Source organism: Plecotus auritus (assembly GCF_963455305.1).
Source record: "Plecotus auritus genome assembly, chromosome: X".
Classification (NCBI taxonomy): domain Eukaryota; kingdom Metazoa; phylum Chordata; class Mammalia; order Chiroptera; family Vespertilionidae; genus Plecotus; species Plecotus auritus.
This window is the reverse complement of record NC_137784.1, coordinates 77,899,326-77,914,155: the sequence shown is the minus strand read 5'-3', so window position 1 is coordinate 77,914,155 and position 14,830 is coordinate 77,899,326. Positions and strand designations below refer to the sequence as shown.

Genomic DNA, 14,830 nt, shown 5'->3' with positions numbered 1-14,830 from the left:
CAAGGGAACCCCCACCCTGATCTGGGATACCCTTCAGGGCAAACCAGCTGGCTCCCACCCGTGCACCAGGCCTCTATCCTATCTAATAAAAGAGTAATATGCAGATTGACCATCACTCCAACACACAAGATGGCTGCCCCCATGTGGTCAAAGATGGCTGTACCCATGTGGACACAAGATGGCTGCCACAAGATGGCCAGCAAGGGAGGGCAGTTGGGAGGGACCAGGCCTGCAAGGGAGGGCAGTTGTGGGCGATCAGGCCAGCACGGGAGGGCAGTTGGGAGGGACCAGGCCTGCAAGGGAGGGCAGTTGGGGGCGACCAAGCCTGCAGGGGAGGGCAGTTAGGGGTGACCAAGCCAGCAGAGGAGGAAGTTGGGGGAGACCAGGCCTGCAGGGAAAGGCAGTTGGGGGTGACCAGGCCTGCAGGGGAGGGCAGTTAGGGGTGACCAGGCCTGCAGGGGAGGGCAGTTAGGGGCAAACAGGCTGGCAGATGAGCAGTTAGGCATCCATCAGGCTGGCAGGGGAGTGGTTAGGGGGTGATCAGGCTCGTAGGCAGAAGTGGTTAGGGGCAATCAGGAAGGCAGCAGGCGAGCAGTTGGGAGCCAGCAGTCTGGGATTGTGAGAGGGATGTCTGACTGCCCGTTTAGGCCCAATCCCGGTGGGCTTAAACGGGCAGTCGGACATCCCTCAAGGGTTCCCTGATTGGAGAGGGTGCAGGCTGGGCTGAGGGACACACCCCCGCCCCGTGCACGAATTTCATGCACCAGGCCTCTAGTTATATATAACACAGATTCTCTAGGTCATTGTATTGATTCTCTATATCTGTGGTAGTAGTCACAGACCTCTTGAGAAACTGATGAGCTCAATGACCTCTGTTTTAGGAAAGTCAATGCACACATACACTCACAAGCAAAACCATGCATAGAATTTCAGATGACCACAGAGGTGGCCTGTTGAAAATGCCTGTTCTAGGTTAATCAGTGTGGTCAGTGGGGCACCACATATATTTGGTTGTGGGGGCACCAAAGTGGGTGTGGGCTGCAGGTCATGAGCCTGTAGCAAGGCTAGGTTCTCCATGAGTGCCAGAGGTGAGAGGGGGCTGCACCTCTCAGGCTAGGTGGTAGCAGCAGACAGTATTAAGAGCAATGTTAACTCTTGCACCTTGAATGAGGGCAGCGTAGGCAGGCCTGGGTGCTTCCCCCAGCAATCACTTCTCCAGGTTTTATGGAAACCCACAACTGCAGGGGTAAGTGGGAACAGCAATCCCTCCTATGCATTGCTGAGTCACCTGTGTGGGAATTTAGGGGAGAGAAGGATGGAAGAAGCCAAAGGCATTTACTCAGTTTGGTCACCTAAATAAAGGTGGCATTTATCATCTTGGTCACCTGTTTATGTATACCTCTGAGTCAGCAACAGAGTCAGGTGCCTGACTGCTGGGGATGAGAAGCTCTGGCAGATGGGAGTAGGTAGAGAAGGAGCACCTTCCCCTGTACCCTTGAGGATGTGACCATCTCTGCACCTCTCACATCAGTCATTTCCTTGGCCTGACAGCGCTTCCTTTTGCCCAGAGCTGAATCACAAAACTGGAAACTAACCCAAGGACAGGTGTTCAAAACTGCCATGGTAACAGCCATCAAGTTACAGGAGGTTCACATAGCAGTAAGCAGTGATTTGGGAACATTAAATAAATGTGCTCTCTAACAACGAGAGGATCATTTATTTGTCCAACTTAAAAGGTGTCCCAGAAAGAGAAAAAGAAGGATATTATTTGTCCAAAATAAGATCGGACAACTGGACATCTCTCCATGGGCCAATTTACAGATCATATGGAAACGTGTTTATCAGAGAAATTCCATTTTCAGATGTTTAAATACCTTAGCGTGTTTTGAAAACTATATCCCATGTGGCCAATAGAATTCATTTTCTATGTGGTAAAAATGAACCAATATTAATGGTGCCTTCCAATATTGGTGTGAAATCTTTTTTATAAAACACCCACTCTTTTTTGTTGCTGCTTCCCACACCAAACTCTTGTTGTGCTTTCTTACTATTATAATGAAGGGTGGTGATAGCTTTAAAAACAAAACCAAGGAATGTTACAGAAGTATAGCCCCCACTCCCACCTCTTGTCTCCTTTCCTATACTCTGACCCTTACCTATACTGGAGTAGGGGCCCAACTACAGGGGAAATGATGGGCACCAGGTGACCAGGAATTGGAGGTGGAGCGAGGGGAGAGTATCCAGTTGCCTAAAAGAATGAGACAATTCCCCAACAAAAAAAAAAGGTTAAAATTATCAATAACCCCAGAAGATATATCTCCCTCCCGGTAGCCAGAAAAAGGCAAATTCTAACACATGGAAAGGGGACTACTTTTGGCTTCTGGGACTACAAAAACAAAACAAAAAAATGAGTGACAGGACCTAATGTGGTAGGGTGAGGTGAGAGTGGAGGTAAAGGAAGAGGCTTGTGCTTTTGGTGGGAGTGGAAACTGGAGACTCAAGCTTACTGGTGACGCGGCCCTCACGTGACTAGGAGCTGACGTGGGCAAAGGTACTTAAAGCCCTGACCGCTGTCCTCCGTCCTCCTCTGGGTACCAACTCTATTTCGCTGCGCACTGCCTTGCGTTTAACCCAGGCGAGGAGGAGGAGAACATTCCCCCAGATCCGGGCAGGTGGGTGTGAGGGTGGGCATGACCTGGCACTCCTAAAAAGCATAGTCCCGAGATGCGGGAGTTTGAGGCCACGGGCACCACCGCCTCGCCCGCTCCTGGCCGGCTTTCCACACCCCCGCGCTCAGTCGCATTTCATTTTGGTGGGCGGCGGGGAGATGGGGAGGAGGGGACATAAGGACTGATATACTTGGGGAGAATCCGCTTACTTCCTCTCCCAACCAATGTGTTTTGGTTTTGGTTTTGACACCCAGGCCCTGCACCCCACAACCCATCTTGTTTTGAGAGGAGCAGGGAAGGGAAAAAACGTGGCAGCGCAATAAGGCCTGTGGAGAGGTTGGGAGAGGGTAACCGGAGGGACACGTTTTTTGGAAACAATCTGGCAGGTTCACTCCCACCCTCACTTTGCAGATATCTTCCCACACCCCACCATCATCCCTGAACCCTCCCATTCTTCCCCAGCCCCCTCCGGCTATGTGTCCTTTGGGGGTGTTGGGAAATGGGTGTGCCAGCCTCTGTAGGGGAGATGGAGGGTTTGGCGCTGGGCTTCACAGGAGGGGGGACCCTGAAAGAATCTGGTATTAAACCGCGGTGCTAACTCCCAGGATGCTTTCCAGACACCTCCAGCCCACACAGTCCTTTATCTCCGTTTTTGCAGTCCTGGAAAAAAAGTTCGGTTACCCTGGCCGGAGAAATGGCGGTTAGCGTGGTATTTGGGTGGGTGTGTGGGGGGAGGGGGGGGAGGTGGATCCCAGATCGAGCGGAGAAACTGGAAAATCACTACCTTCAGACACTGGGGCTCCTGTTCTGCAGGTTAATGCTAGGCGTCGGGGTCTGTGGATTGAAGGACGAGTGGTCACAGGGGAGGGACAAGATTGCTTGTTAGTAATCCCTGGTCCCACGTCCCATCCAGCTCTCACAGCATACTCGCCCCGCCCCCTCCTGCCGCAGCGGGGAGAAGGGGTGTGGCTGTCTGTCCCGGAGAAATGGCGGACAGGGGGCGGGCCAAAGAGAAGGAGGGGTTGAATGCCTGGGGAGACTGCGCAGAAGTTGGAGATTGGGGTGGTAAGGGGTGGGGAGGTGAGAAGAATTGAGAAAATTGGGAGGTGTACCCATTTGTCATTCTCCTTTGTAACTGCTAAAAGGCAATTGTGGGGACGCGTCCTGGGTTTGTTACATTCACCAGGCTCCAATGTCGACTGTCTATATTTCTGCTCTGCAGTCTGCCCTTAAGATGAAGCTCTAACTGAACTGAAGGAGGGAGACATATCCCTGAATCTTTCAGGTTAGTGTGGGGATGAGAACTGTGGGAACCTCTGGTGTAGGTGTGGCAGAAACCAGAGTAGATCTGTGATCAGAGGTTCCTCTTCCCCATCTTCTTCTTTTTTTAAAATTTCTTTATTGATTAAGGTGTTACATATGTGTCCTTATTCCCCCATTACCCCTCCCATCCCCCACCTCACTCATGCCCTCACCCCCCTGTTGTGTGTGTCCATTGGTTAGGCCCATACAAGTGCTTTGGTTGATCTCTCCCCTTTACCCCCACCCTCCCCTACCTTCCCTCCGAGGTTTGATGGTCTGATCGATGTTTCTCTGTCTCTGGAACTGTTTTTGTTCATCAGTTTATGTTGTTCACACCCTTCCCTGGTCCTGTCCTTTCTGTGCAGAGAAAGGGGTGTGGCATCTGCCTTCTTAATTAATGGTGAGAGAAGGAAGGGATACTGGTGGAAAGAAGAGGCCTGTGAGAGAGAAACTCGGCCCACAGGGGTTCAAATTAGGAAAGGAAGTAGAATCCATCTACCAAAGACCCCAAAACACCCTTTCTGTGATCTCTCCACAGATCTGTCTGCCTTTTGGACCCTACACAACTATAAGCCTGTTGGAAAAGGACAAACTGCTTCTCCTCACAGCAGACTGGTATGTGAATGAGCACCATTTGGAGACCCTTGGGGTCATGGGGAGAGTATCAGTGTAGAATCTGGGTTTCGCTGAGTTATCTACTCTCCACCAGCTTTACTGATGTCAGTACTGCCTCTCATTGCCCATTTATGTGCTGGGAAAGTGTGTATTTTGGCATTGGGCAGGGCAGGCTAGGGGTGAAGATGTAGAAAACGATGGATAACCAGGGTCTTAAATCAGCAAACACAGGCCTGGACACCTGTGTCTGAGTACTAACCAAACCCACCAAGTGTTATGTCCCCCAAACTCTCCTGTAAGTAGGCCTGGTTAGGCACAAAGTGAGCCAGAGCCCTAAGCCTCATTTCTATCCTTTACCTCAGGTCCTGTTTGGCTTGCAACCTCTGCAGAACTTGTGAGCGTTGCCCTGACGGGCACACATCCTGCTTAGGCAAGCCAGCTCCACGCCCTGATCAGAGAATCATTCGAGCTGCACCATGAGCCGAGTTCGGGATGCTGGGTGTGTAGCTGCTGGGATAGTGATTGGGGCAAGTGCCTGGTACTGTGTCTACAAATACACCAGGAGAAGAAACCAGACGAAGAAGAGACTGGCTAAGCCCAAGACCAGGGCTCTGGCAGGGACTGGAGCCAGGGCTAGATCTGGACTAAGGGCTGGATTCACAATTGACCTTGGGCCAGGATTCCATCCCCCAACTCCAGTCTGCACTGGGGCAGAGGACAAGGCCCAGAATGAAGCCTCTGCCCTGTACACAGCTGCAGCTGAGGTAGTCGCCCCAGCTGCATTCAGTGCTGAGGCTCAGAGTGGGGCTGGAATTCAGGCCCTGGAAACAGAAGGGGCCTGGGTTGGGCCTCAGTCCGAATCAGTAGTTGGGGCGGAAGTGGCTTCTACAATGGCACCACCTCAAGGGGAGGCAGAGGCCCTCATAGCTGCAGAGGGCCCCTCAATAGCCAGGGCTCCCAAAATGACAGATGCCCCTGGCACAACAGAAGTTCCTCGGATGCCCATGGTGCCTCTCAGGACTCCAGCACCTACTGAGGCAGCAGCACCTACTGAAGCAGCAGAGGCTCCTGTACTGGCCACACTTTCTGAGGCTATAGAGGCTCTGGGGACCTCGGGGTCCCCTAAAACAGCAGCAGCCACCAAGAAAGCAACTCCTGGGTCTCATACTGGGGCTATACCTAAAGCCGGGTCAGCAACTGGAGCTGTACCCAAAGGTGGAGCCAAGGGTGGAACCAGGTCCCAGACTGGAGGCAAGGGCAAGGGCAAGAAAAACAGCAAGGTTGAAGTAGACCAATTGGGGCTGGGATTCCGCCCTGGGGATGGGGCTGCAGCAGCTGCTGCAGCCTCCGCTAACGGGGGACAGGCTTTCCTGGCAGAGGTCCCTGATTCTGAGGAAGGGGAATCTGGGTGGACTGACACAGAGTCAGAGTCAGACTCTGAGCCTGAGAACCAGCAAAGAGGAAGAGGGAGGAGACCCATTCCCATGCAGAAGCGCCCCTTTCCTTATGATATTGATGAGATTCTGGGTGTCCGCGATCTCAGGAAAGTACTTGCTTTGCTTCAGAAATCAGATGATCCTTTCATCCAGCAGGTAGCTTTGCTCACTCTGAGCAACAATGCCAATTATTCATGCAACCAAGACACAATTCGCAAATTGGGAGGCCTCCCAATTATTGCAAACATGATCAACAAAACCGATCCCCACATTAAGGAAAAAGCCTTAATGGCCATGAATAACCTGAGTGAGAATTATGAAAATCAGAGCCGGCTTCAGGTATACATGAATAAAGTGATGGATGATATCATGGCCTCAAACCTGAACTCAGCAGTACAGGTAGTTGGACTAAAATTTTTAACAAATATGACTATTACTAATGACTACCAGCACCTGCTTGTCAATTCTATTGCAAACTTTTTTCGTTTGTTATCTCAGGGAGGTGGAAAAATCAAGGTTGAGATTTTGAAAATACTTTCAAATTTTGCTGAAAATCCAGATATGTTAAAAAAGCTGCTCAGTACCCAAGTGCCGTCATCATTTAGTTCCCTCTATAATTCTTATGTGGAATCAGAAATTCTTATTAATGCTCTTACTCTATTTGAGATCATCTATGACAATCTTAGAGCAGAAGTATTCAACTACAGAGAATTCAATAAAGGTTCCCTTTTTTACTTATGCACTACATCTGGAGTGTGTGTTAAGAAAATTCGAGCCTTAGCAGATCACCATGACCTCTTGGTGAAAGTGAAAGTTATAAAACTAGTTGATAAATTCTGATTGGCTATGTGCTCTCAAAGGACTTGAAAACATTTATTGGTTTTGCAGTCTGGAAGCAATGAAAATTGAAAGTTACTGCTTCTCTACTTGCTCATATAGTAAAGTGATCCTTTCAGCTGCCAATTTTGAATAATGTATCATCCAGAGTGATATTATCTGTGAAAGCCTCCAGCTTTAAGCTGAACCATTTGATGAATACCAAATAAATAGTCCTCTTGTACTGAAAACACATTTGTGACTTTAATTATGCTGCTTTAATGGAAATATTTTTATTGGTTCCTCTGTGAATTGACAGTGAACTTACCCATTATTAATAGCCTACACTTCTATCATTTGTTTTTATTTGAATCTACCCACCAAAGACTTCATTTGTGTATCATCAATAAAGTTGTGTGTTTTGACTAACAAAAAAATTGTTCTCGTGCTTCCATTTAAAATCTAACTGGAGAGATAAGGTGCATAAATACAAAAAGATTGCTAACAGTATCTAAGCACATGCCCACTGTGAAATATGTTGCCTGGCTAAATGAAGCAGAAGTTGCTAGAAAGCTTCAAAGAAGAAGGGCACACTTAAACTGGGCCCTGGAGAACAGCATGAGAAAACAGAAGGGCATCCCGGAAGTGGGAAATGGCTTGAAGAAAGGCACAGAGGTGGGAAATCTGTTCCTGTGATAAGAAGGTAACTAGATTGACTGGAATGGAAGCTGTAGGAAGAGGAGTAATAAGAGAAAAGGTGGAAATGTAGGGTGAGAAAAGTTTGGGGAAGATCCTGACCCCAAGTTGAGATATTGAAATATTACCCTGTCATATTCTGGGAGTTACTGGATATTTTTGACAAAAAGAAAAATAATCTGGTGGCAATGTGCAAAATAGATTGAAGCTGGTCTGGAGTTAGATCTGGAGACTGGAAACAAGAACACTTGTTAGGAACTTATGATAAATCAAGCATGAGATGATGAAGAGTAAAATATGGTGGTGACTATAGCAACTGGTAGGGAATGATGGTGATAACATACTCTTACCAAAGAAATACCAAGATCTGCTGTCTTATTTGACTGTAGGTTGAGAAAGGGAGGATTGTATAATCTGGTGCAGGTCCTAACAGAGAAAATTCTCTTTCTTGGGCAATTCTGGTGACCAAGTAATGCCAAAGTGAGTTATCATTATTAATGTTGAGAAAAAGCAGTGTGACAGATAGAATGACTTTTGGTGCAAAGAGTGTTTTTCCCCTTTGGGTCTAAGGCTGCCTTCTTTTAGAAGAGGGGCATGTGGTGAGACTTTTATGGGAATACTACATGCACTCCTGAGTTCACTTAAAAGTAGATCCATCTTCCTTCCTCTCCTCACTGGCCCACTGAAACAATGAAAGAAGAAAATGGGAAAGGTCCCAGAAATTTAAAAAACCCAGTCCACTCTCTTGCCACTCATTACAAAATCCTCATTAGTGTTCAAGTGTGTGGTTGGCTCTGGCAGTGATAGAGATAGGGACTCTGGGGAAGTGAGCACATAGAAAAGGGACAGATTTGCTTTATATACTGGTACAACTTACCTGGAAGACCATTTGGTAATCTTCATAAGAAGCTTTAAAGATGTACATGCCTTTCAACCAAGCATTCCACTGGTAGGATTTTTTCCAAAAGAAATAATCAAATAATTGTACACAGAAGGATATATAAAGAAATTCATTTGAGCACTGTTTCTAAGAGAGAAAAATTACAAGCAACTTAAATGTCTCACACTATGGAATTGGCTAAAGAATAAGTGGTATGCCCACACAATGAAATATTGTGCAACTATTAAAAACTGTTGTACTTCTATAATATTGGAATGAAAAGACATTTGTTTGCCAATTGTAAGTCTGTGGGTGGATTTATAGGCAAGTTTTACCAAACATTCAAATTAGAGCTAACATTTAAATCCTCAAACTATTCCAAAAAACCCAAGAGGAAGGAAAACTTCCAAGCTCTTTTTATGAGGCCAGCATTATCCTAATTCCAAAACCAGATAAAGACACTAAAAAGAAAGAATTACAGGCCAATATCCGTGATGAACATAGATGCTAAAATTCTCTCTTTTTTTTTTTAATATTTCAAGAAAAATGATTTTATTTATTTATTTTTTTTAATTTCAATTTTATTTTATTTTTTTAATAAATCTTTATTGTTCAGATTATTACAGGTGTTCCTCTTTTTTTCCCCCTAGCTCCCCTCCACCTGATTCCCCACCCCACCCCATGCCTTTACCCCCCGCCACTGTCTTCATCCATAGGTGTAAGATTTTTGTCCAGTCTCTTTCCACACCCCTCACACCCCCTCCCCCCTGAGAATTGTCAGTCCACTTCCTTTCTATGTCCCTGATTCTATTATATTCACCAGTCCATTCTGTTCTTCAGATTTTTTATTCACTTGATTTTTAGATTCACTTGTTGGTAGGTATATATTTGATGTCATTTTGTTGTTCATAATTTTTATCTTTACCTTTTTCTTCTTCTTCCTCTTCTTAAAGAACACCCTTCAGCATTTCATGTAATCCTGGTTTGGTGGTGATGAACTCCTTTAGCTTTTTCTTGTCTGTGAAGCTCTTTATCTGACCTTCAACTCTGAATGATAGCTTTGCTGGGTAGAGTAATCTTGGTTGTAGGTTCTTGCTGTTCATCACTTTGAATATTTCTTGCCACTCCCTTCTGGCCTGCATAGTTTCTGTTGAGAAATCAGCTGACAGTCGTATGGGTACTCCCTTGTAGGTAACTAACCGTTTTTCTCTTGCTGCTTTCAAGATTCTCTCTTTGTCTTTTGCCCTTGGCATTTTAATTATGATGTGTCTTGGTGTGGTCCTCTTTGGATTCCTCTTGTATGGGGTTCTGTGTGCTTCCTGAACTTGTAAGTCTATTTCTTTTACCAGGTAGGAAAAGTTTTCTGTCATTATTTCTTCTAATAGGTTTTCAATATTTTGCTCTTTCTCTTCTTCTGGCACCCCAAAAATTCGGATGTTGGTACGCTTAAAGTTGTCCCAGAGGCTCCTTACACTATCTTCATATTTTTGGATTTTTTCTTTTTGTTTTTCTGGTTGGGTGTTTTTTGTTTCCTCATATTTCAGATCTTTGGTTTGATTCTTGGGGTACGTTGATCTACAGTTGAGCTTCTGTATATTCTTTATTTCAGACAGTGTATGCTTAATTTCTGACTGGTCCTTTTCCATTTTTTTGGCATTCTCATTAAGGTCCTTGAAGGTCTCACTAAGCTCCTCGGAGGTCTCATCAAGTTTCTCGGCGGTTTTCAGAAGATTCTTGAGTAACCTTATAAATGTGGTTCTGAACTCTATGTCGTCCATTAATTTGCTTTCCTCCATTTCTCTCATTCATGACATGTTTCTTTGTCTCCGCATTTTGCTGCTTCCTTATGTTGATGGAGTGGCTTTGTGTGGTAGGTGACCTATAGGGGCCAGTAGCTCAGCCTCCCCAATCACCTGAGGTGGACGCCTTTGGTACACCCCTTTGTGGGCTGAGTACAAAGTCTTGGTGTAGTTAAGCCTTGATTGATGTTGGTACACTGGGAGGAATTGACCTCCAGGCCAATTGGCTGTGAGGACCCGCTGTGTCTATAATGGAAGAGCTGCTGTGCTGGAGACACGCTTATGGTGCAGGACTTGTTTCAGTGGGGCTTTCGTGCTCACTGAGTCTGCCTCTTGAATGTATCACTTATGGATGTGAGGAGTTGAAATCTGGTGTCTCACACTGACCACTAGGTACACTGGCTTCTGGATCTCCAATGGGGTGCAGGTCAGCTACTGTCTGAGGCCACCCAGCAGGAGCTACAGCAAGAACTACAGTTTTCTCCTCTTTGCTTAGAGTTTGGAGGTTTTGGAGCTGTCTGACCCAGGCTGCAAGTTTGCTAGGTTAAGCTGCGATAGGGTAGGCCATTCATATGCTAAAGCCACTGCTTGGAGCTTGGGTGGGTTCGTAGATTGTGCAGGGCGGGGTCTCAGGGCGTGACTAGGCTAGGGCGTGGCAAACAGCGATGGCTGCCAGTAAGCCAGCTCTGCAGCTCTGCGTCTCCGACTGTGTCCCCGCGTCCCGCGCCCCAGCACAATAAACAATTGTTCCTGCGCGCAACCCTGCAAGCAAGCCTCCCTCACTTTCCGACCCCACGGCAGACAGTCCAGCTTCTCCCCGTAGGAGTTTGGGTCCCCCGCATCTCCCCAGAAACGAGTTCGGAGTAATCGGGAGCTTATCTCCCTTCGGGTTGAAAACAGCAGCACTTTCAGTCACCCGTTGCCAGCCCGATTCGTGCGTCTCCGTACCTCAGCTTTTCAGCGCTTGTGCACCCCTCAATGCTGTTTGCTCTTTCCTTCTAGTTGTAGAACTTCCACTCAGCCAGCTTTCCCGTGGTTCTGGGTGATAGACGTTCTGTCTTTTAGTTGTAGTTTTGAAATTGTTGTGCGAGGCAGCAGTTTAGGTGCTTACCTATGCCGCCATCTTGGTTTCTCTCCTAAAATTCTCTATAAAATATTAGCAAATCAAATCCAGCAATATATTTAAAAAACCATACACCATAACCAAGTGAGATTTATTCCAGGATGCAATTCTGGTACAATATTCGCAAATTAATAAACATGATACATAACATAGATAAACTGAAAGACAAAAATCTCATGATCATATCAATAGACACAGAAAAAGCATTCAACAAAACCCAACACCCATCTATAATAATAAAAACATAATATGCTACTTAGACCAGACGTCCTTTTGGACGAAGCTGGGGCTGCAAGGGAAGCCTGGGTCCTGGGTGCCAGAGGGAAGCTGGTGCCGGCAGCCGGGGGAAGGAAGGCCTACTCTTGCACGAATTTTGTGCATCAGGCCTCTAGTTTTTTATAAAAACTCTCAGCAAAGTAGGAATAGAGGGAGCATATTTCAACATGATAAAGGTCATATATGACAAACCTACAGCAAACATCATACTCAATGGGCAAAAACTAAAAGCATTTCCCCTAAGAACAGGAACAAGACAGGGATGCCCACTCTCACCACTCCTGTTCAACATAGTACTGGAAGTACTTGCCATTGCAATTAGACAAGAAGAAGAAATAAAAGGCATCCAAATTGGAAAAGAAGAAGTAAAGCTGTCCTTATTTGCAGATGACATGATATTGTACATAGAAAATCCTAAAGCCCTAGCCAGTTTTGCCCAGTGGATACAGCATCAGCCTGTGGACTGAAGGGTCCCAAGTTCGATTCCTGTCAATGGCACATCCCCAGGCTGCTGGCTTGATCACCAGTATGGGGTGTACAGGAGGCAGTGGTCAATGATTCTCTCTCATCATTAGTGATTCTATATCTCTTTCCCTCTTCCTTCCTCTCTGAAATCAATAAAAATGTTTTTTTAAAAGAAAACCCTAAAGGCTCCACCAAAACACTATTAGATTTAATAAATGAATTTGGCAATGTAGCAGGATACAAAATCAACACCCTAAAATCAACAGCTTTTTTATACACTAACTAGAGGCCCAGTGTATGAAAATTTATGCACTGGAGTTGGGGGGTCCCTCAGCCAGACCTGTCCCCTCTCACAGTCCAGGAGCCCTCAGGGGCGGGAGGTGACCCAGCGATCAGGGGAAGGTGACGCTCCATCACATGTCTGCTGCTGCCACTGGTTACCTGAGCCTCCAAGGCTTGCCTGTGCTTCAGGCTGGCCCTGGGCGGCTGGGTGACTGAGGGGACTGGGGGACTCTGGAGGCAGATGTGCAGAGCAACTGGGCCCGCCTGGGGGCGGGCCCAGCCTTGCCGCATGCCTGCTGCCCCAGCAGGGCTGAGGGGACTGGGCATTGCCAGCTTGTGGCTGTGGGCACCGCCATCTTTGAGGATGTGGAAGTCAATTAGCATATTTCCTCCTTATTGGCTGGGGCACCACCATCTTTGAGGGCAGGGCAGTGAATTAGCATATTCCCTCCTTATTGGCTGTGGGCACCACCATCTTTGCAACAACGTGAAGGTCAATTAGCATATTCCCTCTTTATTAGATAGGATAATGAATTCTCAGAAAGAGAAACTAAGCAAATAATTCAATTTACCACTGCAACAAAAGAAAATAAGATACTTAGGAATAAACTTAACCAAAGAGGTAAAACTCTGAAAACTACAGGGTTTTGAAAAAAGAGATAGAAAAAGATATAAACAAGTGGAAGAATATACCATGTTCACAGATTGGTAGAATCAACATCATTAAAATGTCCATACTACCAAGGCAATCTACAGATTCAATGCAATCCCTATTAAAATACCAATGGCATATTACACAAATCTATAACAAATACTCCAAAAAAAATGTATATGGAACCAAAAAAGACCCCACATAGCTGCAGCAATCTTGAGAAAGAAGAACAAAGTTGGGGGAATCACAATACCAATTATCAAATTATACTACAAATCAACTATAATCAAAACAGCCTGGTACTGGCACAAGAACAGGCATATAGATCAATGGAACAGAACAGAGAACCCAGAAATCAAGCCAAGCCATTACACTCAATTAATATTAGACAAAGGAGGCAAGAGCATACACGATGGATTCAAGACAGTCTCTTCAATAAATGGTGTTAGTAAAATTGGACAGATAGCTCTAACCAGTTTGGCTCAGTAGATAGAAGGGTCCTGTGGACTGAAGGGTCCCAGGTTTGATTCTGGCCAAGGGCATGTACCTTGGTTGCGGGCACATCCCCATAGGGGATATGCAGGAGGCAGCTGATCGATGTTTCTCTCTCATCGATGTTTCTAACTCTCTATCCCTCTCCCTCTCCCTTCCTCTTTGTAAAAAATCAATAAAATATATTTAAAAAAAAACAAATTTAAAAAATTGGACAGATACATGCAAAAAATATGAAACTAGACCACCAACTTACACCATACACAAAATAATAAAAGACTCAAATGTAAGTCATGAAACCATAAAATCCTAGAAGAAACCACAGGCAGCAAAATCTCAGACATCTCTCATAGCAATATGTTTACAGATACATCTCCTAGGCCAAAGGAAACTAAGGAGAAAATAAACAAATGGGACTACATCAAAATTAAAAGCTTCTGCACAGCAAAAGAAACCATCAACAAAACAAAAAGAAAGCCCACTGTATGGGAGAACATATTTGGCAATGATACATCGGATAAAGTGTTAATATCCAAAATATATAAGGAACTCATACAACTTAACAAAAGGAAGACAAACAATTCAATTAAAAATAGGCAAAGGGCCCTAGCAGGTTTGTCTCGGTGGATAGAGTGTTGGCCTGCGGACTGAAGGGTCCCAGGTTTGATTCCAGTCAAGGTCATGTACCTCGGTTGCAGGCTCCTCCCCAGCCTGGGTCCTGGACGGGGTGCATGCAGGAGGCAACCAACCGATGTGTTTCTCTCACATTGATATTTCTCTCTGTCTTTTCCTCTCTCTTCCACTCTCTCTAAAAATCAATGGAAAAATATCCTCAGGTGAGGATTTTTTAAAAATGGGCAAAGGACCTAAGTAGAAATTTCTCCAAAGTAGACATACAGATGGCCAAGAGGCATATGAAAAAAAAATGCTCAAAGTCCCTAATCATCAGAGAGATGCAAATTAAAACAACAATGAGCTATCACCTCACACCTGTCACATGGCTACCATCAACAAATCAACAAATGACAAGTGTTGGTGAGGATGTGGAGAAAAGGAACCCTAGTACACTGCTGGTGGGAATGCAGACTGATGCAGTCATTATGGAAAACAGTATGGAGTTTCCTCAGAAAATTAAATATGGAACTGCCATTTGATCCAGTGATCCCACTTCTAGGAATATATCCTAAGAAACCCAAAGCACCAATCAGAAAGAACGTGTGCACCCCTATGTTCATAGCAGTACAATTTCCAATAGCTAAGATCTGGAAACAGCCCAAGTGCCCATCAGTAGATGAGTGGATAAAAGAGCTGTGGTACATTTATACCA

At 45.7% G+C, this 14,830-nt stretch overlaps 1 protein-coding gene across 1 annotated transcript; it reads left to right on the top strand.

Moving 5' to 3' along the window:
• The first annotated feature begins 2,541 nt into the window (after positions 1 to 2,541).
• ARMCX2 (armadillo repeat containing X-linked 2) lies at positions 2,542 to 7,269 on the top strand. The gene is made up of 4 exons (XM_080652404.1): positions 2,542 to 2,672; positions 3,892 to 3,954; positions 4,510 to 4,586; positions 4,949 to 7,269. Exon 4 carries the CDS (start codon positions 5,063 to 5,065, stop codon positions 6,860 to 6,862), a length of 1,800 nt encoding a protein of 599 aa, XP_080508530.1. The 5' UTR covers positions 2,542 to 2,672; positions 3,892 to 3,954; positions 4,510 to 4,586; positions 4,949 to 5,062; the 3' UTR covers positions 6,863 to 7,269.
• Positions 7,270 to 14,830: the final 7,561 nt, after the last annotated feature.